Genomic DNA, 24,332 nt, shown 5'->3' with positions numbered 1-24,332 from the left:
CCCAAGCATCTCCTCCATTACATATCACACAGCTGGAGAAGCCAATGACATCATCCCCCCCCCCCACTGTTTCCATGGAAACCTATAAACCGGGCGCTCTGTGCAACCTGCCTGAGATCATATGTAAAAGTGTCCCCATCCTGCGGGTGTGTACGCTGCCCTGCGTCATGGCTGCTGTAATGCTGAGACTGGCACCCAGCTGCTGATCTGCGGGAAACCAGGGCATGGATTGGCACAGCGGAGCCCAGGGGAACTGAGGGGCATGTGGGCGAGTAAGACCAGCTGTTACCCTGTTCTGCTGTATGCCGCTGTCCTGCTGCTGGAGTTGTCGGGACATGTTTGGAGTTGTAGTCTCACTAAAAACAGGTCACATTCCACTGCTTCACATCCCTCTGCATGGAAATACCCCCATTACTAGGACGGCGCAGTGCGACTGGTGCAGGCCCGGACAGATCGTAGCCAGGCCTCCAGGCTGTCACTACTAGTCACAGCAGCTCCTCTCCTCTAATAGTAGTGACAGCAGCTCCTCTACTAGTAGTGACAGCAGCTCCTCTCCTCTACTAGTAGTGACAGCAGATCCCCCTCCTCTACTAGTAGTGACAGCAGCTCCTCTACTAGTAGTGACAGCAGCTCCTCTACTAGTAGTGACAGCAGCTCCTCTCCTTTAATAGTAGTGACAGCAGCTCCTCTACTAGTAGTGACAGCAGCTCCTCTCCTCTACTACTAGTCACAGCAGCTCCTCCCCTATAGTGACAGCAGCTCCTCTACTAGTAGTGACAGCAGCTCCTCTCCTCTACTAGTAGTGACAGCAGCTCCTCTACTAGTAGTGACAGCAGATCCCCTCCTCTACTAGTAGTCACAGCAGCTCCTCTCCTTTAATAGTGACAGCAGCTCCTCTACTAGTAGTGACAGCAGCTCCTCTCCTCTACTAGTAGTTACAGCAGCTCCTCTCCTTTAATAGTGACAGCAGCTCCTCTACTAGTAGTGACAGCAGCTCCTCTCCTCTACTAGTAGTGACAGCAGCTCCTCTCCTCTACTAGTAGTGACAGCAGCTCCTCTACTAGTGACAGCAGCTCCTCTACTAGTAGTGACAGCAGCTCCTCTCCTCTACTAGTAGTGACAGCAGCTCCTCTCCTCTACTAGTAGTGACAGCAGCTCCTCTCCTCTACTAGTGACAGCAGCTCCTCTACTAGTAGTGACAGCAGCTCCTCTACTAGTAGTGACAGCAGCTCCTCTACTAGTAGTGACAGCAGCTCCTCTACTAGTAGTGACAGCAGCTCCTCTACTAGTAGTGACAGCAGCTCCTTTCCTCTACTAGTAGTGACAGCAGCTCCTTTCCTCTACTAGTAGTGACAGCAGCTCCTTTCCTCTACTAGTAGTGACAGTAGCTCCTTTCCTCTACTAGTAGTGACAGCAGCTCCTCTCCTCTACTAGTAGTGACAGCAGCTCCTCTCCTCTACTAGTGGCAGCAGCTCCTCTCCTCTACTAGTAGTGGCAGCAGCTCCTCTCCTCTACTAGTAGTGACAGCAGCTCCTCTCCTCTACTTGTAGTGACAGCAGCTCCTCTCCTCTACTCTACTTGTAGTGACAGCAGCTCCTCTCCTCTACTAGTAGTGACAGCAGCTCCTCTCCTCTACTAGTAGTGACAGCAGCTCCTCTCCTCTACTAGTAGTGACAGCAGCTCCTTTCCTCTACTAGTAGTGACAGCAGCTCCTTTCCTCTACTAGTAGTGACAGCAGCTCCTTTCCTCTACTAGTAGTGACAGCAGCTCCTTTCCTCTACTAGTAGTGACAGTAGCTCCTTTCCTCTACTAGTAGTGACAGCAGCTCCTCTCCTCTACTAGTAGTGACAGCAGCTCCTCTCCTCTACTAGTAGTGACAGCAGCTCCTTTCCTCTACTAGTAGTGACAGCAGCTCCTCTCCTCTACTAGTAGTGACAGCAGCTCCTCTCCTCTACTAGTAGTGACAGCAGCTCCTTTCCTCTACTAGTAGTGACAGCAGCTCCTTTCCTCTACTAGTAGTGACAGCAGCTCCTTTCCTCTACTAGTAGTGACAGCAGCTCCTTTCCTCTACTAGTAGTGACAGCAGCTCCTTTCCTCTACTAGTAGTGACAGCAGCTCCTTTCCTCTACTAGTAGTGACAGCAGCTCCTTTCCTCTACTAGTAGTGACAGCAGCTCCTTTCCTCTACTAGTAGTGACAGCAGCTCCTTTCCTCTACTAGTAGTGACAGCAGCTCCTTTCCTCTACTAGTAGTGACAGCAGCTCCTTTCCTCTACTAGTAGTGACAGCAGCTCCTTTCCTCTACTAGTAGTGGCAGCAGCTCCTCTACTAGTAGTGACAGCAGCTCCTCTCCTCTACTAGTAGTGACAGCAGCTCCTCTCCTCTACTAGTAGTGACAGCAGCTCCTCTCCTCTACTAGTAGTGACAGCAGCTCCTCTCCTCTACTAGTAGTGACAGCAGCTCCTCTCCTCTACTAGTAGTGACAGCAGCTCCTCTCCTCTACTAGTAGTGACAGCAGCTCCTCTCCTCTACTAGTGACAGCAGCTCCTCTACTAGTAGTGACAGCAGCTCCTATACTAGTAGTGACAGCAGCTCCTCTACTAGTAGTGACAGCAGCTCCTCTACTAGTAGTGACAGCAGCTCCTCTACTAGTAGTGACAGCAGCTCCTCTACTAGTAGTGACAGCAGCTCCTCTACTAGTAGTGACAGCAGCTCCTTTCCTCTACTAGTAGTGACAGCAGCTCCTTTCCTCTACTAGTAGTGACAGCAGCTCCTTTCCTCTACTAGTAGTGACAGTAGCTCCTTTCCTCTACTAGTAGTGACAGCAGCTCCTCTCCTCTACTAGTAGTGACAGCAGCTCCTCTCCTCTACTAGTAGTGACAGCAGCTCCTCTCCTCTACTAGTAGTGACAGCAGCTCCTCTCCTCTACTAGTAGTGACAGCAGCTCCTCTCCTCTACTAGTAGTGACAGCAGCTCCTCTACTAGTAGTGACAGCAGATCCCCTCCTCTACTAGTAGTCACAGCAGCTCCTCTCCTTTAATAGTGACAGCAGCTCCTCTACTAGTAGTGACAGCAGCTCCTCTCCTCTACTAGTAGTTACAGCAGCTCCTCTCCTTTAATAGTGACAGCAGCTCCTCTACTAGTAGTGACAGCAGCTCCTCTCCTCTACTAGTAGTGACAGCAGCTCCTCTCCTCTACTAGTAGTGACAGCAGCTCCTCTACTAGTGACAGCAGCTCCTCTACTAGTAGTGACAGCAGCTCCTCTCCTCTACTAGTAGTGACAGCAGCTCCTCTCCTCTACTAGTAGTGACAGCAGCTCCTCTCCTCTACTAGTGACAGCAGCTCCTCTACTAGTAGTGACAGCAGCTCCTCTACTAGTAGTGACAGCAGCTCCTCTACTAGTAGTGACAGCAGCTCCTTTCCTCTACTAGTAGTGACAGCAGCTCCTTTCCTCTACTAGTAGTGACAGCAGCTCCTTTCCTCTACTAGTAGTGACAGTAGCTCCTTTCCTCTACTAGTAGTGACAGCAGCTCCTCTCCTCTACTAGTAGTGACAGCAGCTCCTCTCCTCTACTAGTGGCAGCAGCTCCTCTCCTCTACTAGTAGTGACAGCAGCTCCTCTCCTCTACTCTACTTGTAGTGACAGCAGCTCCTCTCCTCTACTAGTAGTGACAGCAGCTCCTCTCCTCTACTAGTAGTGACAGCAGCTCCTCTCCTCTACTAGTAGTGACAGCAGCTCCTCTCCTCTACTAGTAGTGACAGCAGCTCCTCTACTAGTAGTGACAGCAGCTCCTCTACTAGTAGTGACAGCAGCTCCTCTACTAGTAGTGACAGCAGCTCCTCTACTAGTAGTGACAGCAGCTCCTTTCCTCTACTAGTAGTGACAGCAGCTCCTTTCCTCTACTAGTAGTGACAGCAGCTCCTTTCCTCTACTAGTAGTGACAGTAGCTCCTTTCCTCTACTAGTAGTGACAGCAGCTCCTCTCCTCTACTAGTAGTGACAGCAGCTCCTCTCCTCTACTAGTAGTGACAGCAGCTCCTCTCCTCTACTAGTAGTGACAGCAGCTCCTCTCCTCTACTAGTAGTGACAGCAGCTCCTCTCCTCTACTAGTAGTGACAGCAGCTCCTCTACTAGTAGTGACAGCAGATCCCCTCCTCTACTAGTAGTCACAGCAGCTCCTCTCCTTTAATAGTGACAGCAGCTCCTCTACTAGTAGTGACAGCAGCTCCTCTCCTCTACTAGTAGTTACAGCAGCTCCTCTCCTTTAATAGTGACAGCAGCTCCTCTACTAGTAGTGACAGCAGCTCCTCTCCTCTACTAGTAGTGACAGCAGCTCCTCTCCTCTACTAGTAGTGACAGCAGCTCCTCTACTAGTGACAGCAGCTCCTCTACTAGTAGTGACAGCAGCTCCTCTCCTCTACTAGTAGTGACAGCAGCTCCTCTCCTCTACTAGTAGTGACAGCAGCTCCTCTCCTCTACTAGTGACAGCAGCTCCTCTACTAGTAGTGACAGCAGCTCCTCTACTAGTAGTGACAGCAGCTCCTCTACTAGTAGTGACAGCAGCTCCTCTACTAGTAGTGACAGCAGCTCCTTTCCTCTACTAGTAGTGACAGCAGCTCCTTTCCTCTACTAGTAGTGACAGCAGCTCCTTTCCTCTACTAGTAGTGACAGTAGCTCCTTTCCTCTACTAGTAGTGACAGCAGCTCCTCTCCTCTACTAGTAGTGACAGCAGCTCCTCTCCTCTACTAGTGGCAGCAGCTCCTCTCCTCTACTAGTAGTGACAGCAGCTCCTCTCCTCTACTCTACTTGTAGTGACAGCAGCTCCTCTCCTCTACTAGTAGTGACAGCAGCTCCTCTCCTCTACTAGTAGTGACAGCAGCTCCTCTCCTCTACTAGTAGTGACAGCAGCTCCTTTCCTCTACTAGTAGTGACAGCAGCTCCTCTCCTCTACTAGTAGTGACAGCAGCTCCTCTCCTCTACTAGTAGTGACAGCAGCTCCTTTCCTCTACTAGTAGTGACAGCAGCTCCTTTCCTCTACTAGTAGTGACAGCAGCTCCTTTCCTCTACTAGTAGTGACAGCAGCTCCTCTCCTCTACTAGTAGTGACAGCAGCTCCTCTCCTCTACTAGTAGTGACAGCAGCTCCTTTCCTCTACTAGTAGTGACAGCAGCTCCTTTCCTCTACTAGTAGTGACAGCAGCTCCTTTCCTCTACTAGTAGTGACAGCAGCTCCTTTCCTCTACTAGTAGTGACAGCAGCTCCTTTCCTCTACTAGTAGTGACAGCAGCTCCTTTCCTCTACTAGTAGTGACAGTAGCTCCTTTCCTCTACTAGTAGTGACAGCAGCTCCTCTCCTCTACTAGTAGTGACAGCAGCTCCTCTCCTCTACTAGTAGTGACAGCAGCTCCTTTCCTCTACTAGTAGTGACAGCAGCTCCTCTCCTCTACTAGTAGTGACAGCAGCTCCTCTCCTCTACTAGTAGTGACAGCAGCTCCTTTCCTCTACTAGTAGTGACAGCAGCTCCTTTCCTCTACTAGTAGTGACAGCAGTTCCTTTCCTCTACTAGTAGTGACAGTAGCTCCTTTCCTCTACTAGTAGTGACAGCAGCTCCTCTCCTCTACTAGTAGTGACAGCAGCTCCTCTCCTCTACTAGTAGTGACAGCAGCTCCTTTCCTCTACTAGTAGTGACAGCAGCTCCTCTCCTCTACTAGTAGTGACAGCAGCTCCTCTCCTCTACTAGTAGTGACAGCAGCTCCTTTCCTCTACTAGTAGTGACAGCAGCTCCTTTCCTCTACTAGTAGTGACAGCAGCTCCTTTCCTCTACTAGTAGTGACAGCAGCTCCTTTCCTCTACTAGTAGTGACAGTAGCTCCTTTCCTCTACTAGTAGTGACAGCAGCTCCTCTCCTCTACTAGTAGTGACAGCAGCTCCTCTCCTCTACTAGTAGTGACAGCAGCTCCTTTCCTCTACTAGTAGTGACAGCAGCTCCTCTCCTCTACTAGTAGTGACAGCAGCTCCTCTCCTCTACTAGTAGTGACAGCAGCTCCTTTCCTCTACTAGTAGTGACAGCAGCTCCTTTCCTCTACTAGTAGTGACAGCAGCTCCTTTCCTCTACTAGTAGTGACAGCAGCTCCTCTCCTCTACTAGTAGTGACAGCAGCTCCTCTCCTCTACTAGTAGTGACAGCAGCTCCTCTCCTCTACTAGTAGTGACAGCAGCTCCTTTCCTCTACTAGTAGTGACAGCAGCTCCTTTCCTCTACTAGTAGTGACAGCAGCTACTTTCCTCTACTAGTAGTGACAGTAGCTCCTTTCCTCTACTAGTAGTGACAGCAGCTCCTCTCCTCTACTAGTAGTGACAGCAGCTCATTTCCTCTACTAGTAGTGGCAGCAGCTCCTCTACTAGTAGTGACAGCAGCTCCTCTCCTCTACTAGTAGTGACAGCAGCTCCTCTCCTCTACTAGTAGTGACAGCAGCTCCTTTCCTCTACTAGTAGTGACAGCAGCTCCTTTCCTCTACTAGTAGTGACAGCAGCTCCTTTCCTCTACTAGTAGTGACAGCAGCTCCTTTCCTCTACTAGTAGTGACAGCAGCTCCTTTCCTCTACTAGTAGTGACAGCAGCTCCTTTCCTCTACTAGTAGTGACAGCAGCTCCTTTCCTCTACTAGTAGTGACAGCAGCTCCTTTCCTCTACTAGTAGTGACAGCAGCTCCTTTCCTCTACTAGTAGTGACAGCAGCTCCTCTACTAGTAGTGACAGCAGCTCCTCTCCTCTACTAGTAGTGACAGCAGCTCCTCTCCTCTACTAGTAGTGACAGCAGCTCCTCTACTAGTAGTGACAGCAGCTCCTCTACTAGTAGTGACAGCAGCTCCTCTACTAGTAGTGACAGCAGCTCCTCTACTAGTAGTGACAGCAGCTCCTCTACTAGTAGTGACAGCAGCTCCTCTACTAGTAGTGACAGCAGCTCCTCTACTAGTAGTGACAGCAGCTCCTCTACTAGTAGTGACAGCAGCTCCTCTACTAGTAGTGACAGCAGCTCCTCTACTAGTAGTGACAGCAGCTCCTCTACTAGTAGTGACAGCAGCTCCTTTCCTCTACTAGTAGTGACAGCAGCTCCTTTCCTCTACTAGTAGTGACAGCAGCTCCTTTCCTCTACTAGTAGTGACAGCAGCTCCTTTCCTCTACTAGTAGTGACAGCAGCTCCTTTCCTCTACTAGTAGTGACAGCAGCTCCTTTCCTCTACTAGTAGTGACAGCAGCTCCTTTCCTCTACTAGTAGTGACAGCAGCTCCTCTACTAGTAGTGACAGCAGCTCCTCTACTAGTAGTGACAGCAGCTCCTTTCCTCTACTAGTAGTGACAGCAGCTCCTTTCCTCTACTAGTAGTGACAGCAGCTCCTTTCCTCTACTAGTAGTGACAGCAGCTCCTTTCCTCTACTAGTAGTGACAGCAGCTCCTTTCCTCTACTAGTAGTGACAGCAGCTCCTTTCCTCTACTAGTAGTGACAGCAGCTCCTTTCCTCTACTAGTAGTGACAGCAGCTCCTTTCCTCTACTAGTAGTGACAGCAGCTCCTTTCCTCTACTAGTAGTGACAGCAGCTCCTTTCCTCTACTAGTAGTGACAGTAGCTCCTTTCCTCTACTAGTAGTGACAGCAGCTCCTCTCCTCTACTAGTAGTGACAGCAGCTCCTCTCCTCTACTAGTGGCAGCAGCTCCTCTCCTCTACTAGTAGTGGCAGCAGCTCCTCTCCTCTACTAGTAGTGACAGCAGCTCCTCTCCTCTACTTGTAGTGACAGCAGCTCCTCTACTAGTAGTGACAGCAGCTCCTTTCCTCTACTAGTAGTGACAGCAGCTCCTTTCCTCTACTAGTAGTGACAGCAGCTCCTTTCCTCTACTAGTAGTGACAGCAGCTCCTCTACTAGTAGTGACAGCAGCTCCTTTCCTCTACTAGTAGTGACAGCAGCTCCTTTCCTCTACTAGTAGTGACAGCAGCTCCTTTCCTCTACTAGTAGTGACAGCAGCTCCTCTACTAGTAGTGACAGCAGCTCCTCTACTAGTAGTGACAGTAGCTCCTTTCCTCTACTAGTAGTGACAGCAGCTCCTTTCCTCTACTAGTAGTGACAGCAGCTCCTTTCCTCTACTAGTAGTGACAGCAGCTCCTTTCCTCTACTAGTAGTGACAGCAGCTCCTTTCCTCTACTAGTAGTGACAGCAGCTCCTCTACTAGTAGTGACAGCAGCTCCTCTACTAGTAGTGACAGCAGCTCCTCTACTAGTAGTGACAGTAGCTCCTTTCCTCTACTAGTAGTGACAGCAGCTCCTTTCCTCTACTAGTAGTGACAGCAGCTCCTTTCCTCTACTAGTAGTGACAGCAGCTCCTTTCCTCTACTAGTAGTGACAGCAGCTCCTTTCCTCTACTAGTAGTGACAGCAGCTCCTTTCCTCTACTAGTAGTGACAGCAGCTCCTTTCCTCTACTAGTAGTGACAGCAGCTCCTTTCCTCTACTAGTAGTGACAGCAGCTCCTTTCCTCTACTAGTAGTGACAGCAGCTCCTCTCCTAGTAACTGCGGACCCCTCTGATCTAGCGCTGGTAGTAACTGTGGACCCCTCTGATCTAGCGCTGGTAGTGACTGCGGACCCTCTCCACGTTACCAGCCTCTCTAATCTCCCCTGCTGGACTGGTATTTTCATCAGCTGGTTGTTCCCATTTACTGACTGCAAACAGAAATCTTCAATATGGCGATGCATTGATGCACAAAGTCTCGAAGGCTGCACCATTTGAATGCTAGTTGGGGGATTTATTGTTGTATGACTGGGCAGAGGATGGATGTCTGCACCTCCCCTGTATCACCCGGGCCGCCACCTTGTCCTGGGTGATGTCACCCGACCCTCCAGCTCTGAATATTTCGCTGGTGACTCAGGCAGGTTCTTGCCTCCTTTGCTGCACTTGGTGAGGAGCCTGTGATGGTCCCAGCAGGTGGAGCCGCTCTCACTGCCGCTTATCTCTTGTATTTAGGGATTTTACATCTCATGGGGATTTGCGCTGTTCCTTGTTTTCATGAGAAGTAAGCCAGGGTACATCACCTCCGATTGTTAAGCTTTGATTGTTAACTCTTCCAGTTCTGGAGACTATGTTCTCATCCTTGATCTTTCCTCCTAGTTTCCTTCCCTCTTTATTAATTTATCTGGTTTATTGTGTTCTTGATTTGTTGTAAATGTGATTGTTATTCTGTAATGTCTTTATTGTCTGTACAGGTCCCCTCTAAAATGTAATGTGCTGCGGAATTTGTTGGTGCTATAGAATTATAGATTATTATTTATCATTCTGGTAATTCTGACCCATCTGACGGTCTTTTTTGTTGCAGGGGACGTATTGCATTAAGCTCATGTGTGCAGTACCCCCATTAGTGTTAATCTAGTCGGGGCAGATGGTGGATGTGAGCCCTGGGGTCGCTTATATTTGAGACAGGTTGTCAGGTATTGGAGCTTGGATGTGAGCTGCAGTACCACACACAACCTGTAGACGGATGTGGCGCTGTTTTGTGAAGCCAGGAGCCATGTTTTTTTTTAATTCTGCACTTGCCCATTTAGGCTATGTTCCAATGTTGCATTTTTTGCTACGTTTTTAAGCAAATTAGAAGCTGCTTTTTACAGTACCAGCAGAAGTTGAGATTTCAGAAATTCATACGCATGCTTTTTTTTTTTTTTTTTTCTGACTGAATTGGAAAACTGCAGAATGTCATTTCTTTCAGCATTTTTTTCACCCATAGACAGCAATGAGTAAGTGCAAAAACGCTGCCATCAGTTTTAGCAGTGTTTTTAGTGGTGAAAAAAGCAGGTACAGAATGATGCAAAACCATTTATTTTTCTGATTTTTTTTTTTTTTTTTTTTTTTTTTTTTTTTTTTTTTTTTTTTTTTTACTTCCAAGAGATTAGGTTTTGGCTACAGAGGAAAAAAACAGCATCAAGTGAATGTAAGGCCACGTTCACACGTTCCTGATTTCCCTGCTGTTTTTTCTGCACTAAAAACCGCAGCTCTTGCCAGAAAATGCAGGTGTGTTTTTTGGTGCGTTTTTTGATGCGTTTTTTAGTGCGGTTTTTTATGCAGTTTTCTCTGCAGAGTCTGTGTGTTTTCTAGGAAGTTTTTTTTTTAGGGTTAAAATGGCTGAAAATACCCTAACCCTAGTTCTAACTGTAGTGGGGGAGGGGGGAGGGGGAATTCTTTATTTTATTATTGTTACTACCTATGGGGGTGATTAAAGGGGGGGGTCATTTACTTTTTTTTTTTTATTTTGATCACTGTGAGGTTATCACAGTGATCAAAATGTGCCTGGAACGAATCTGCCGGCCGGCAGATTCGGCAGGCGCACTGCGCATGCGCCCGCCATTTTGGAAGATGGCGGCGCCCAGGGAGAAGACGGACGGATGGACACCGGGAGGCCCGGTAAGTATAAGGGGGGGAGATGAGGGCACGGGGGGGGGGGGCGTCGGAGCACGGGGGGGGTGGCATCGGAGCATGGGGGGGTGGGATTGGGGCACGGGGGGACAGCCACACTCCGCCCACGCACTTCCTGCTGCAGCGGTTCTGCACCACAAACCGCAGAAAACCCGCAGATATTTTTTTCGTCTGCGGGTTTTACTGCGGGTTTGACCCTCACAATGGAGGTCAATGGGTGCAGAACCACTGCAGTTCCGCACAAAGAAGTGACATGGTACTTCTTTTTTACCGCAGCTATTCAGCGCGGCTTTTTTAGTGAATTTCCGCAATGTGGGCACAGCGGTTCCTATTTTCCATAGGGTACATTGTACTGTACCCTGCATGGAAAACAGCTGCGGACCCGCAGCGGCAAAATCGCGGCGGTTCCGCAGTAAAAGACGCATTGTGTGAACATGGCCTAAGGTCTCTCCTGTCCTGATAGTTTGTTACAATGTACCAGTCTGGACGCTACCAAAAATACAATTGTATCAAGCAGGGCTGTGGAGTCGGTATAAAATATATACAGGTCCTTCTCAAAAAATTAGCATATAGTGTTAAATTTCATTATTTACCATAATGTAATGATTACAATTAAACTTTCATATATTATAGATTCATTATCCACCAACTGAAATTTGTCAGGTCTTTTATTGTTTTAATACTGATGATTTTGGCATACAACTCCTGATAACCCAAAAAACCTGTCTCAATAAATTAGCATATTTCACCCATCCAATCAAATAAAAGTGTTTTTTAATAACAAACAAAAAAGCCATCATATAATAATGTTCAGTTATGCACTCAATACTTGGTCGGGAATCCTTTTGCAGAAATGACTGCTTCAATGCGGCGTGGCATGGAGGCAATCAGCCTGTGACACTGCTGAGATGTTATGGAGGCCCAGGATGCTTCAATAGCGGCCTTAAGCTCATCCAGAGTGTTGGGTCTTGCGTCTCTCAACTTTCTCTTCACAATATCCCACAGATTCTCTATGGGGTTCAGGTCAGGGGAGTTGGCAGGCCAATTGAGCACAGTAATACCATGGTCAGTAAACTATTTACCAGTGGTTTTGGCACTGTGAGCAGGTGCCAGGTCGTGCTGAAAAATGAAATCTTCATCTCCATAAAGCATTTCAGCCGATGGAAGCATGAAGTGCTCCAAAATCTCCTGATAGCTAGCTGCATTGACCCTGCCCTTGATGAAACACAGTGGACCAACACCAGCAGCTGACATGGCACCCCACACCATCACTGACTGTGGGTACTTGACACTGGACTTCAGGCATTTTGGCATTTCCTTCTCCCCAGTCTTCCTCCAGACTCTGGCACCTTGATTTCCGAATGACATGCAAAATTTGCTTTCATCAGAAAAAAGTACTTGGGACCACTTAGCAACAGTCCAGTGCTGCTTCTCTGTAGCCCAGGTCAGGCGCCTCTGCCGCTGTTTATGGTTCAAAAGTGGCTTTACCTGGGGAATGCGGCACCTGTAGCCCATTTCCTGCACACGCCTGTGCACGGTGGCTCTGGATGTTTCCACACCAGACTCAGTCCACTGCTTCCTCAGGTTCCCCAAGGTCTGGAATCGGTCCTTCTCCACAATCTTCCTCAGGGTCCGGTCTCCTCTTCTCGTTGTACAGCGTTTTCTGCCACATTGTTTCCTTCCAACAGACTTACCATTGAGGTGCCTTGATACAGCACTCTGGGAACAGCCTATTTGTTGAGAAATTTCTTTCTGGGTCTTACCCTCTTGCTTGAGGGTGTCAATGATGGCCTTCTTGACATCTGTCAGGTCGCTAGTCTTACCCATGATGGGGGTTTTGAGTAATGAACCAGGCAGGGAGTTTATAAAAGCCTCAGGTATCTTTTGCATGTGTTTAGAGTTAATTAGTTGATTCAGAAGATTAGGGTAATAGGTCGTTTAGAGAACCTTTTCTTGATATGCTAATTTATTGAGACAGGTTTTTTGGGTTATCAGGAGTTGTATGCCAAAATCATCAGTATTAAAACAATAAAAGACCTGACAAATTTCAGTTGGTGGATAATGAATCTATAATATATGAAAGTTTAATTGTAATCATTACATTATGGTAAATAATGAAATTTAACACTATATGCTAATTTTTTGAGAAGGACCTGTAATACAATGCAGGATGTGCTGTAAATGTTTTCATAATAATTTGGGAAAGTTATGTCCTATAAATGTCTGTTCTGTTCCTGATCTAATGATCTTTGCTTTTAGAGGAGATGAATCTGTGCTGCACTTAATGCACATGCTCAGTAATGACCAGTGCTGGGGAGTCATAGATTAGATGAATCTGTGCTGCACTTTATGTACAGGCTCAGCAGTGACCAGTGCTGTGGAGTCGTAGATTAGATGAATCTGTGCTGCACTTAATACACATGCTCAGTAGTGACCAGTCCTGGGGAGTCATAGATGAGATGAATCTGTGCTGCACTTTATGCACATGCTCAGTAGTGACCAGTTCTGCGGAGTCGGGGGTTTGGCTTACTGACCCACAGCTCTGGTATCAAGCTCTCGGTTTGGGTAATTTCATACACTGGCGGCAAGCACAGATTTTGAAACCTCAATCAGGAGTGGGAGGATGTGAGAGGCTGAGTCTTCCCACTCATGTATTTGCATGAAACCAGAAAGTAGTTCCCAGTTTGCCCAGTTGTGCACTGGTAATATCACACATGTATCTTCTTTTGCTCGCCCACCCTGCCTCCTCCCTTCCATCTTGCGCTGTCGGATGTGACAGCTGCTTCTGCGGTCACAGAGAAGTGATATTTCACGCAGGATTGTGCTCGGCAGCCGCTGCGCTGTCTCTCCAACTCTTAAACTATTTCTAGCTGTGGTTTCTGCAAGAAGCTTCTTGGCGTTACTCATGCGCGGGCCCGTCCTGTAGAAGCAGCTGCTCACTTTGTGGCATTAATGCTCCGTCTCCTAGTCATGTATGACGCCAATAGCTGCACTTCTGTAAACTAAAGAAACAGCTAATCTACAAGTGAAAATAGTCAGCACCAGCTTAGATAAGTAGCATCTAGAAGAATTGTAAATCCAGCTCTAGAGTATATTGCAGGATGTCACTCAGGATCAGTACAGGGTCAGAATTGTAATGTATGTACACAGTGACTGCACCAGCAGAATAGTGAGTGCAGCTCTGGAGTATAATACAGGATGTAACTCAGGATCAGTACAGGATAAATAATGTAATGTATGTACACAGTGACTGCACCAGCAGAATAGTGAGTGCAGCTCTGGAGTATAATACAGGATGTAACTCGGGATCAGTACAGGATAAATAATGTAATGTATGTACACAGTGACTGCACCAGCAGAATAGTGAGTGCAGCTCTGGAGTATAATACAGGATGTAACTCAGGATCAGTACAGGATAAATAATGTAATGTATGTACACAGTGACTGCACCAGCAGAATAGTGAGTTCAGCTCTGGAGTATAATACAGGATGTAACTCAGGATCAGTACAGGATATGTAATATAATGTATGTACACAGTGACTGCACTAGCAGAATAGTGAGTGCAGCTCTTGAGTATAATACAGGATACAACTCCGGATTAGAATGAATTATCCAATATGATTGTGACATCTCATTGTAGACTATTGTGGGAGTGGGTAATGTAATTTTCATTTTTGTTGCTTGTATAAACCCACGTTGTCCCCCCTGTTCTTACTTTGCAGACAGTCAGCGTTCTCACCTCTCCTCCTTCACCATGAAACTGAAAGACAAGTTCCATTCCCCAAAAATCATCAAGAGGACTCCCTCCAAGAAAGGAAAGTCGGCCGACCTCACGGTGAAAACTGAGGAGAAGCCTGTTAATAAGGTAAATACACATAACGGGGTATAACATCTGACACCCCGCTAACCTGTTTCCCATCATGTTGCGGCTCTTCCGCTTTCCGTATACACATAACCTGGGTTTCGGCCACTATATTATTTGTCGCGGCATGAAGCCGCAATGGTGTCGCCGGGGATTGCTGCTCTTGTACAGTAACTGGCACATGTCAGTCAAACTCGCTGCCACCTGTGTAGCCATCATGTTGTGTACGCCGGGGGCCTTTAGTGTCATCTGTCGGTGTCTTCCTGCCATAGTATCTCGCGATGACTCATTTTACTCTCCCATCCACTTCTGCTGCTTGAACTACTTTGGTCTCTATGGTCTCATTCTGCAGGAGGGTGATGTGAGCTGCTGACATATGCTATGATGCCTCACCCCACAGCTGTACTGCAGGCCTCATTCTATCCTCTGCCGCCGCCATCACCAAGCCTCACAGCTGTCCTGCAGGCCTCATTCTATCCTCTGCCGCCACCATCACCGAGCCTCACAGCTGTACTGCAGGCCGCCTGCTATCCTCTGCCGCCACCATCACCAAGCCTTACAGCTGTACTGCAGGCCTCGTTCTATCCCCTGCTGCTACCATCACCGAGCCTCACAGCTGTACTGCAGGCCGCCTGCTATCCTCTGCCGCCACCATCACCGAGCCTTACAGCTGTACTGCAGGCCGCATTCTATCCTCTGCCGCCACCATCACCGAACCTCACAGCTGTACTGCAGGCCTCGTTCTATCCCCTGCCGCCGCCATCACTGAGCCTCACAGCTGTACTGCAGGCCACATTCTATCCCCTGCCGCCGCCATTACCGAGCATCACAGCTGTACTGCAGGCTGCATTCTATCCCCTGCTGCTACCATCACCGAGCCTCACAGCTGTACTGCAGGCCACATTCTATCCTCTGCCGCCACCATCACCGAGCCTCACAGCTGTACTGCAGGCCACATTCTATCCTCTGCCGCCACCATCACCGAGCCTCACAGCCTTACTGCAGGCCTCGTTCTATCCCCTGCTGCTACCATCACCGAGCCTCACAGCTGTACTGCAGGCCTCGTTCTATCCCCTGCCGCCACCATCACCGAGCCTCACAGCTGTACTGCAGGCCTCGTTCTATCCCCTGCCGCCGCCATCACCGAGCCTCACAGCTGTACTGCAGGCCTCGTTCTATCCCCTGCTGCTACCATCACCGAGCCTCACAGCTGTACTGCAGGCCACATTCTATCCTCTGCCGCCACCATCACCGAGCCTCACAGCTGTACTGCAGGCCTCGTTCTATCCCCTGCTGCTACCATCACCGAGCCTCACAGCTGTACTGCAGGCCTCGTTCTATCCCCTGCTGCTACCATCACCGAGCCTCACAGCTGTACTGCAGGCCTCGTTCTATCCCCTGCCGCTACCATCACCGAGCCTCACAGCTGTACTGCAGGCCTCGTTCTATCCCCTGCCGCTACCATCACCGAGCCTCACAGCTGTACTGCAGGCCTCGTTCTATCCCCTGCTGCTACCATCACCGAGCCTCACAGCTGTACTGCAGGCCACATTCTATCCTCTGCCGCCACCATCACCGAGCCTCACAGCTGTACTGCAGGCTGCATTCTATCCTCTGCCGCCACCATCACTGAGCCCCACAGCTGTCCTGCAGGCCGCATTCTATCCTCTACCACCACCATCACCGAGCCTCACAGCTGTACTGCAGGCCTCATTCTATCCCGTCGCCGCCATCACGAGCTTCACAGCTGTACTGCAGGCCACATTCTATCCTCTGTCGCCACCATCACCGAGCCTCCCAGCTGTACTGCAGGCCGCATTTTATCCTCTGCCGCCACCATCACCGCGCCTCACAGCTGTACTGCAGGCCGCATTCTATCCCCTGCTGCTACCATCACCGAGCCTCACAGCTGTACTGCAGGCCGCATTTTATCCTCTGCCGCCACCATCACCGCGCCTCACAGCTGTACTGCAGGCCGCATTTTATCCTATGCCGCCACCATCACCGCGCCTCACAGCTGTACTGCAGGCCGCATTCTATCCCCTGCTGCTACCATCACCGAGCCTCACAGCTGTACTGCAGGCCGCATTTTATCCTCTGCCGCCACCATCACCGCGCCTCACAGCTGTACTGCAGGCTGCATTCTATCCTCTGCCGCCACCATCACCGAGCCTCCCAGCTGTACTGCAGGCCGCATTTTATCCTCTGCCGCCACCATCACCGCGCCTCACAGCTGTACTGCAGGCCGCATTCTATCCCCTGCTGCTACCATCACCGAGCCTCACAGCTGTACTGCAGGCCGCATTTTATCCTCTGCCGCCACCATCACCGCGCCTCACAGCTGTACTGCAGGCCGCATTTTATCCTATGCCGCCACCATCACCGCGCCTCACAGCTGTACTGCAGGCCTCGTTCTATCCCCTGCCGCCACCATCACCGAGCCTCACAGCTGTACTGCAGGCCTCGTTCTATCCCCTGCCGCCGCCATCACCGAGCCTCACAGCTGTACTGCAGGCCTCGTTCTATCCCCTGCTGCTACCATCACCGAGCCTCACAGCTGTACTGCAGGCCACATTCTATCCTCTGCCGCCACCATCACCGAGCCTCACAGCTGTACTGCAGGCCTCGTTCTATCCCCTGCTGCTACCATCACCGAGCCTCACAGCTGTACTGCAGGCCTCGTTCTATCCCCTGCTGCTACCATCACCGAGCCTCACAGCTGTACTGCAGGCCTCGTTCTATCCCCTGCCGCTACCATCACCGAGCCTCACAGCTGTACTGCAGGCCTCGTTCTATCCCCTGCCGCTACCATCACCGAGCCTCACAGCTGTACTGCAGGCCTCGTTCTATCCCCTGCCGCTACCATCACCGAGCCTCACAGCTGTACTGCAGGCCGCATTCTATCCCCTGCCGCCACCATCACCGAGCCTCACAGCTGTACTGCAGGCTGCATTCTATCCTCTGCCGCCACCATCACTGAGCCCCACAGCTGTACTGCAGGCCTCGTTCTATCCCCTGCTGCTACCATCACCGAGCCTCACAGCTGTACTGCAGGCCACATTCTATCCTCTGCCGCCACCATCACCGAGCCTCACAGCTGTACTGCAGGCTGCATTCTATCCTCTGCCGCCACCATCACTGAGCCCCACAGCTGTCCTGCAGGCCGCATTCTATCCTCTACCACCACCATCACCGAGCCTCACAGCTGTACTGCAGGCCTCATTCTATCCCGTCGCCGCCATCACGAGCTTCACAGCTGTACTGCAGGCCACATTCTATCCTCTGTCGCCACCATCACCGAGCCTCCCAGCTGTACTGCAGGCCGCATTTTATCCTCTGCCGCCACCATCACCGCGCCTCACAGCTGTACTGCAGGCCGCATTCTATCCCCTGCTGCTACCATCACCGAGCCTCACAGCTGTACTGCAGGCCTCGTTCTATCCCCTGCCGCTACCATCACCGAGCCTCACAGCTGTACTGCAGGCCTCGTTCTATCCCCTGCCGCTACCATCACCGAGCCTCACAGCTGTACTGCAGGCCTCGTTCTATCCCCTGCCGCTACCATCACCGAGCCCCACAGCTGTACTGCAGGCCTCGTTCTATCCTCTGCCGCCACCATCACCGAGCCTCACAGCTGTACTGCAGGCTGCATTCTATCCTCTGCCGCCACCATCACTGAGCCCCACAGCTGTACTGCAGGCCGCATTCTATCCCCTGCCGCCACCATCACCGAGCCTCACAGCTGTACTGCAGGCTGCATTCTATCCTCTGCCGCCACCATCACTGAGCCCCACAGCTGTACTGCAGGCCTCGTTCTATCCCCTGCTGCTACCATCACCGAGCCTCACAGCTGTACTGCAGGCCACATTCTATCCTCTGCCGCCACCATCACCGAGCCTCACAGCTGTACTGCAGGCTGCATTCTATCCTCTGCCGCCACCATCACTGAGCCCCACAGCTGTCCTGCAGGCCGCATTCTATCCTCTACCACCACCATCACCGAGCCTCACAGCTGTACTGCAGGCCTCATTCTATCCCGTCGCCGCCATCACGAGCTTCACAGCTGTACTGCAGGCCACATTCTATCCTCTGTCGCCACCATCACCGAGCCTCCCAGCTGTACTGCAGGCCGCATTTTATCCTCTGCCGCCACCATCACCGCGCCTCACAGCTGTACTGCAGGCCGCATTCTATCCCCTGCTGCTACCATCACCGAGCCTCACAGCTGTACTGCAGGCCGCATTTTATCCTCTGCCGCCACCATCACCGCGCCTCACAGCTGTACTGCAGGCCGCATTTTATCCTATGCCGCCACCATCACCGCGCCTCACAGCTGTACTGCAGGCCGCATTCTATCCCCTGCTGCTACCATCACCGAGCCTCACAGCTGTACTGCAGGCCGCATTTTATCCTCTGCCGCCACCATCACCGCGCCTCACAGCTGTACTGCAGGCTGCATTCTATCCTCTGCCGCCACCATCACCGAGCCTCACAGCTGTACTGCAGGCTGCATTCTATCCTCTGCCGCCACCATCACTGAGCCCCACAGCTGTACTGCAGGCCGCATTCTATCCCCTGCTGCTACCTACACTACCCCTCCTAAACTTCACTAGTTCAATCATGCTCAGGATTCTCCTTCTATTGGCAACATTTTAAAGGGCCAGTGCTGCGATTTGTAGATGATGGTGGTGCTGACTCAGATGCTAATCGGCTGCAGTCGTGCGGTGGATCTGATGACCACCTTCTCTCGGGTGTCATTCAGGAAATCTTCTCTCATTATGAGTCGGGGAAAGTACAGAGACTCTCATCGTCCTCTCTTCCTGTCACGTCGCCTTATAATGAAACCAAACCAGGTTGCACTTGAGTCGTCCTTTGTAATTTTGAGTATTTCCCTGCTTGATCTGCTTCTGATAAAACTGAATGACAAGCAGCAAGGCTTCAATCATGGCTCGTGCAGTTATAATCCAGCTTTCCCAGACTCCTGAATGCCTTAACCATGCCATGATGCTCCTTTGGGATTTCAGTCCTTGTGGCTTATTCTTAGCCTTAAGAACTGTCATCTGGAAATTGATTTTTTTTTTTTTTTTTTTTTACTTTTTCCTCCTACCTTTGCAGATCCTGAGCCGGCTGGAGGAGCAGGAAAAGGAAGTCGTCAATGCCCTGCGCTACTTTAAGACTATCGTAGACAAGATGGCGGTAGATAAGATGGTGCTGGTGATGCTCCCTGGCTCTGCCAGCAAGGTCCTGGAAGCCATCCTACCCCTGGTCCAGGCGGACACGCACTCGCAGCAGAGGTTGGTGAATGTTCTTCGGTGTCAATCACTGAACATGTGAAGCTCTATAATGTTCTCATTCACTTTCTATTTCTTTTCTTCTCCATTTGCAACATCTTTGCTTGTCAGTAAGTGCCAGATAGGAGATTGCTTTCCCTGTATTAATTATTTCCCGCCCCGTTTACAGCACGGCGATCTCCTCCTGCTACAGCCGGGTCTACCAGTCTCTTGCCAACCTCATCCGCTGGTCTGATCAAGTGATGCTGGAAGGTGTGAACTGCGAGGACAAGGAAATGGTGTCCACCGTGAAGGACGTGATAAAGGCTGTGCTGGACGGAGTCAAGGTCAGGATTACAATTGTCGTCTTTCTTTTGAAGACATTTCATCATGTTCATTCTCTTTGTATGCAGCCTGCAGTGTAAAGAATGGAGGGTGTCCTGTTTTGTTGTTGACACAACTACATTATAGTTCCAGTTTATAATAAATAGGACTTCTTCGTTACTGGTCCTTTCTACTGGCAACCGGAATGAAACTTCCATTCTTTACACTGCATGCTGCATCTAATGACCGCAATGCACAATAGAAATGTAAGGTTGTCATATTTAACTATAAAAAAGTGGCCTCTCCTGCTGCGACAGAGATATAGCTCCCAGCATGTGCGGGCTACTGCAGAGGAGGGCTGGTTGTTGTGGCAGCTGGAGCGCCACAGGTTGGTGGCGCTGCTGGAATCGTTCTTGTGAATAATTTGTCCAATCCTTGATTAATTACAGTAGCCAAGGGGTTAACCCCAGCGATACATCTGGCAAGGCCATATCTCCGTCCCCTCTGGGGAGACACAGCCATAGTCTGCATTCATGAGGTCATCCAGCAAATGAAGTCAGATATTTGGGAGCCTTCCAGGCCTCTCCTCCCTCGTTCCATGTGCACAGATTCACGGCTGTGATCTCGCTTTCCAGCTCTGTGCATAAACTGTCACGGTCTCAGCCTCCCTCATTATCACATCCCGCCCAGAGTGAAGGCCTCACAGCCTCTGCTGATCCAATGGGTCTGCTCCATCATGCTCAATGCAGAAGAACTAATGGTGGATGCGATGTGAAGAAGTATGGGGAGTATGCAGTGGTAGTAAAGACATGTTATCCTCCAGAGCTGCACTCACTATTCTGCCGGTCCAGTCATTGTGTACATACATTACTGATCCTGTACTGATCCTCAGTTACATCCTGTATTATACCCCAGAGCTGCACTCACTATTCTGCTGGTGCAGTCACTGTGTACATACATTAAATTACTGATCCTGAGTTACATCCTGTATTATACTCCGGAGCTGCACTCACTATTCTGCCGGTCCAGTCATTGTGTACATACATTACTGATCCTGTACTGATCCTCAGTTACATCCTGTATTATACCCCAGAGCTGCACTCACTATTCTGCTGGTGCAGTCACTGTGTACATACATTAAATTACTGATCCTGAGTTACATCCTGTATTATACTCCGGAGCTGCACTCACTATTCTGCTGGTGCAGTCACTGTGTACGTACATTGCTGCCTTGTATATAGCTGTCACTCCTCTCTATTTGTTTTATGTATTTAATATCCTCATTTTCTCTTACAGGAGTTGGTACGATTGATGATTGAGAAGCAGGAGCGCCCATCTCCCACCAGCCCTGTGAAGCCAACCATTCCCACTAGCAAATCGGACAGGTGTGTTCTGGGGTTTCACAGAGGGGTAAATCTCCTTCCCCTGCAGGTCGATTCTGTGGTCTCCATCACTTCTGAGGCTCATACTCGTGTTCTCTTCCAGCACACAAGACTTGCCTTTGTCAGAGCGAGAACTGGAGATTCTAAACAAGACCCCTGAGCCGTCTAAAGAAGCCGCGATAGACTGTGTAGAAACTGATGAGCTTGCTCCTCCAAAACCCCCATTACCTGGTATACGAGTGATGGATAATAGGTATGTCCCACTTCAGAATCTTATGTACCGTATTTTTCGGACCATAAGACGCACCTTTTCCTCCCAAATTTGGGAGGAAAGTGTGGGTGCGTCTTATGGTCCGGATGTACCATGTGGGTAGGGGGCAGCGCGAGTGGGATCCACTGTGATTCCACTCACAGGAGGCAGAAAAATGTTTCTGCTGCAGCCTGGGGAAACCATGTGATCCCAATGATTAAAGTGCAGTGAATATTCATTAGCTGCTTCCCCGCCCACCTGCCAGTGCTGAGCAGTGAGCAGTCAGCAGCCATTGAATAGTCCTTCGCTTAAGCAGCAACACGCATGGTTTCCCCATCGCTGGATTCCTGCAGCAGCTGGGGAGATCTGTGTGTCCGGTGGAGGAGGAGGCAGCAGCTTTTTACCTCACCACAGCGTGGCAGGCTGGCTGCCACAATTTAAAGGTTAGTCACTACAACACACAATAACGCACTCTGCCACTCCTGTGGTGAACTATAACTCCCAGCATGCCATAGCATCTGCAGGACATGCTGTGAGTTATAGCTATCCAATGGGATCTCAAAGCAGCACTCCAGTATTCGTTTTCAGTGTTGGACAATATAAGCCCTGTGCCCCCATTCTTATACTCGCCCTCCAGCGTCTTCATATAGTACTGTACAGACACCACACTGGTCCCGCAGCTTCCAACATAATAACATACTATTATATGTAATAACACCACATATAATAGTATGTTATTTATGTTACTAAATATTTGACCACCTTTTTTTTTTGCTTCAAATATTTTTTTCCCTATTTTCCACCTGTAAAACCTGGGCGCGTCTTATATTCCGGTGTGTCTTAGGCTACTTTCACACTTCCGTTTTTTTTTTAATCCGCCACAATGCATCGGCGCGACGTATCGACGGATGCGTCAAAAATAGTGAAAAACGGATGCAACGCATCCAGTATTTCAATGGATCCGCCAGACGGTTGCGTCGAAAAACTGGATCCGTTGCATCCGTTTTGTCCGTTTTTACCATCCGTTTCATCCGTTTTTTTGACAGATCCGTTTTCCATGCCTAAAAATGGGAGTCCCAAATGTGATTGGCTACTGGAAAATAGGGAAACCAATATATTGACTGGCTGTCTGTCTTCATGCCCCAGGCCAAGTTTATATAGATTTGGGGCCTTTCTGGCCAGTTGGCTACAAATTCCTGATACTGAGCATGCTCAGTGTAAAAAAAATACGACGTGTCATGACGGATCCTGCGTCCATAGGCTTCCAATTCTAGTCAACGACGTATGCCGCAGGATCCGTCGTGACACGTTTTCCCGACGCAGACAAAAAACATTACATTGAACTTTTTTCCAGACGACGGTCCGCCAAAACACGACGGATCCGTCGCACGACGGACGCGACGTGTGGCCATCCGTCACGATCCGTCGCTAATACAAGTCTATGGGAAAAAAACGGATCCTGCAAGCACATTTGCAGGATCCGTTTTTTTCCCAAAACTACGCATTGCAACGGATCTGAAAAGACGGAAGTATGAAAGCTGCCTTAGGCTACTTTCACACTAGCGTTAACTGCAATCCGTCACAATGCGTCGTTTTGCAGAAAAAACGCATCCTGCAAAAGTGCTTGCAGGATGCGTTTTTTCCCCATAGACTTGTATTGACGACGCATTGCGACGGATTGCCACACGTCGCATCCGTCGTGCGACGGATGCGTCGTGCTTTGGCGGACCGTCGGCACAAAAAAACGCTACATGTAACTTTTTTTGCTCCTGACGGACCGCCCCCACCTCCCCGCACCTTAAAATGGGGCAGCGGATGCGCCGGAGAAATGCATCTGCTGCCTCCGTTGTGCAGTGCGTTAAACGCTAGCGTCGGAATCTCTGCCCGATGCATTGCGACGGGGAGATTCCGACGCTAGTGTGAAAGTAGCCTTAGGCTATTTTCACACTGGCGTTTTTTGCCAGACGTCGCAATGCGTCGTTTATGGCAAAAAACGCATCCTGCAAAGTTGTTTGCAGGATGCGTTTTTGCCCCATAGATTAACATTGGCGACGCTTTGCCACACGTCGCAACCATCGTGCGACGGTTGCGCCGTGTTGTGGCGGACCGCCGGGAGCAAAAAACGTTAAATGTAACGTCTTTTGCTCCTGATGGACCGCTTTTTCCGACCGCGCATGCGCGGCCGGAACTCCGCCCCCACCTCCCCGCACCTCACAATGGGGCAGCGGATGCGCCGGAGAAATGCATCTGCTGCACCCGTTGTGCAGTGCGTCAAACGCTAGCGTCGGAATCTCTGCCCGACGCATTGCGACGGGGAGATTCCGACGCTAGTGTGAAAGTAGCCTTATAGTCCGAAAAATACGGTTTCTCTGTATGCAGGAGCTCCCCTAGTGGTGGCTGCAGACAAGATCTTATCATGTGGCTGTATTTGAGATTTTCATTGATGCCATGCTTTATCTTACTGTGTACTGAAATATAATTTGGGATGCTTTCTGTAGGGGGCCTCTGCTCAGTGTTGAACTCAGAGTTCCTACTTGTAGATTTCATCCACGTTAGTTCTTTCTATCTTCCTATCTTCCTGTAGTGTTAACAGTTTTAGTGCTGACAACTTGTACTTTTCTTTCCTTACAGTCCACCACCTGCATTACCTCCAAAGAAAAGACAATCTGCACCTTCACCCACTCGTGTTGCCGTTGTAGCTCCTATGAGCCGTGCAACCAGTGGTTCTAGTATACCCCTTGGCACCAGTACCCAGGTAATGTGATACAGGGTAGTAGAAAAGCAGAATAGTGAGTGTAGCTCT

At 49.9% G+C, this 24,332-nt stretch overlaps 1 protein-coding gene across 10 annotated transcripts in view; it reads left to right on the top strand.

Moving 5' to 3' along the window:
* RAPGEF1 (Rap guanine nucleotide exchange factor 1) overlaps positions 1-24,332 on the top strand; it is a 62,702-nt gene that overhangs the window by 13,510 nt on the left and 24,860 nt on the right. For all 10 annotated transcript variants that reach the window (XM_069747566.1, XM_069747568.1, XM_069747564.1 and 7 more), the window contains exons 2-7: positions 14,164-14,306; positions 19,419-19,597; positions 19,764-19,920; positions 21,194-21,282; positions 21,383-21,532; positions 24,161-24,284. In XM_069747566.1, coding sequence (XP_069603667.1) covers positions 14,164-14,306; positions 19,419-19,597; positions 19,764-19,920; positions 21,194-21,282; positions 21,383-21,532; positions 24,161-24,284 — 842 coding nt within the window. The remainder of the gene's footprint in view (positions 1-14,163; positions 14,307-19,418; positions 19,598-19,763; positions 19,921-21,193; positions 21,283-21,382; positions 21,533-24,160; positions 24,285-24,332) is intronic.

This window comes from Ranitomeya imitator, chromosome 2 (assembly GCF_032444005.1).
Source record: "Ranitomeya imitator isolate aRanImi1 chromosome 2, aRanImi1.pri, whole genome shotgun sequence".
Taxonomy (NCBI): Eukaryota; Metazoa; Chordata; class Amphibia; order Anura; family Dendrobatidae; genus Ranitomeya; species Ranitomeya imitator.
The sequence above is the reverse complement of the archived record's forward strand: the minus strand, read 5'-3'. Positions and strand labels throughout refer to the sequence as shown.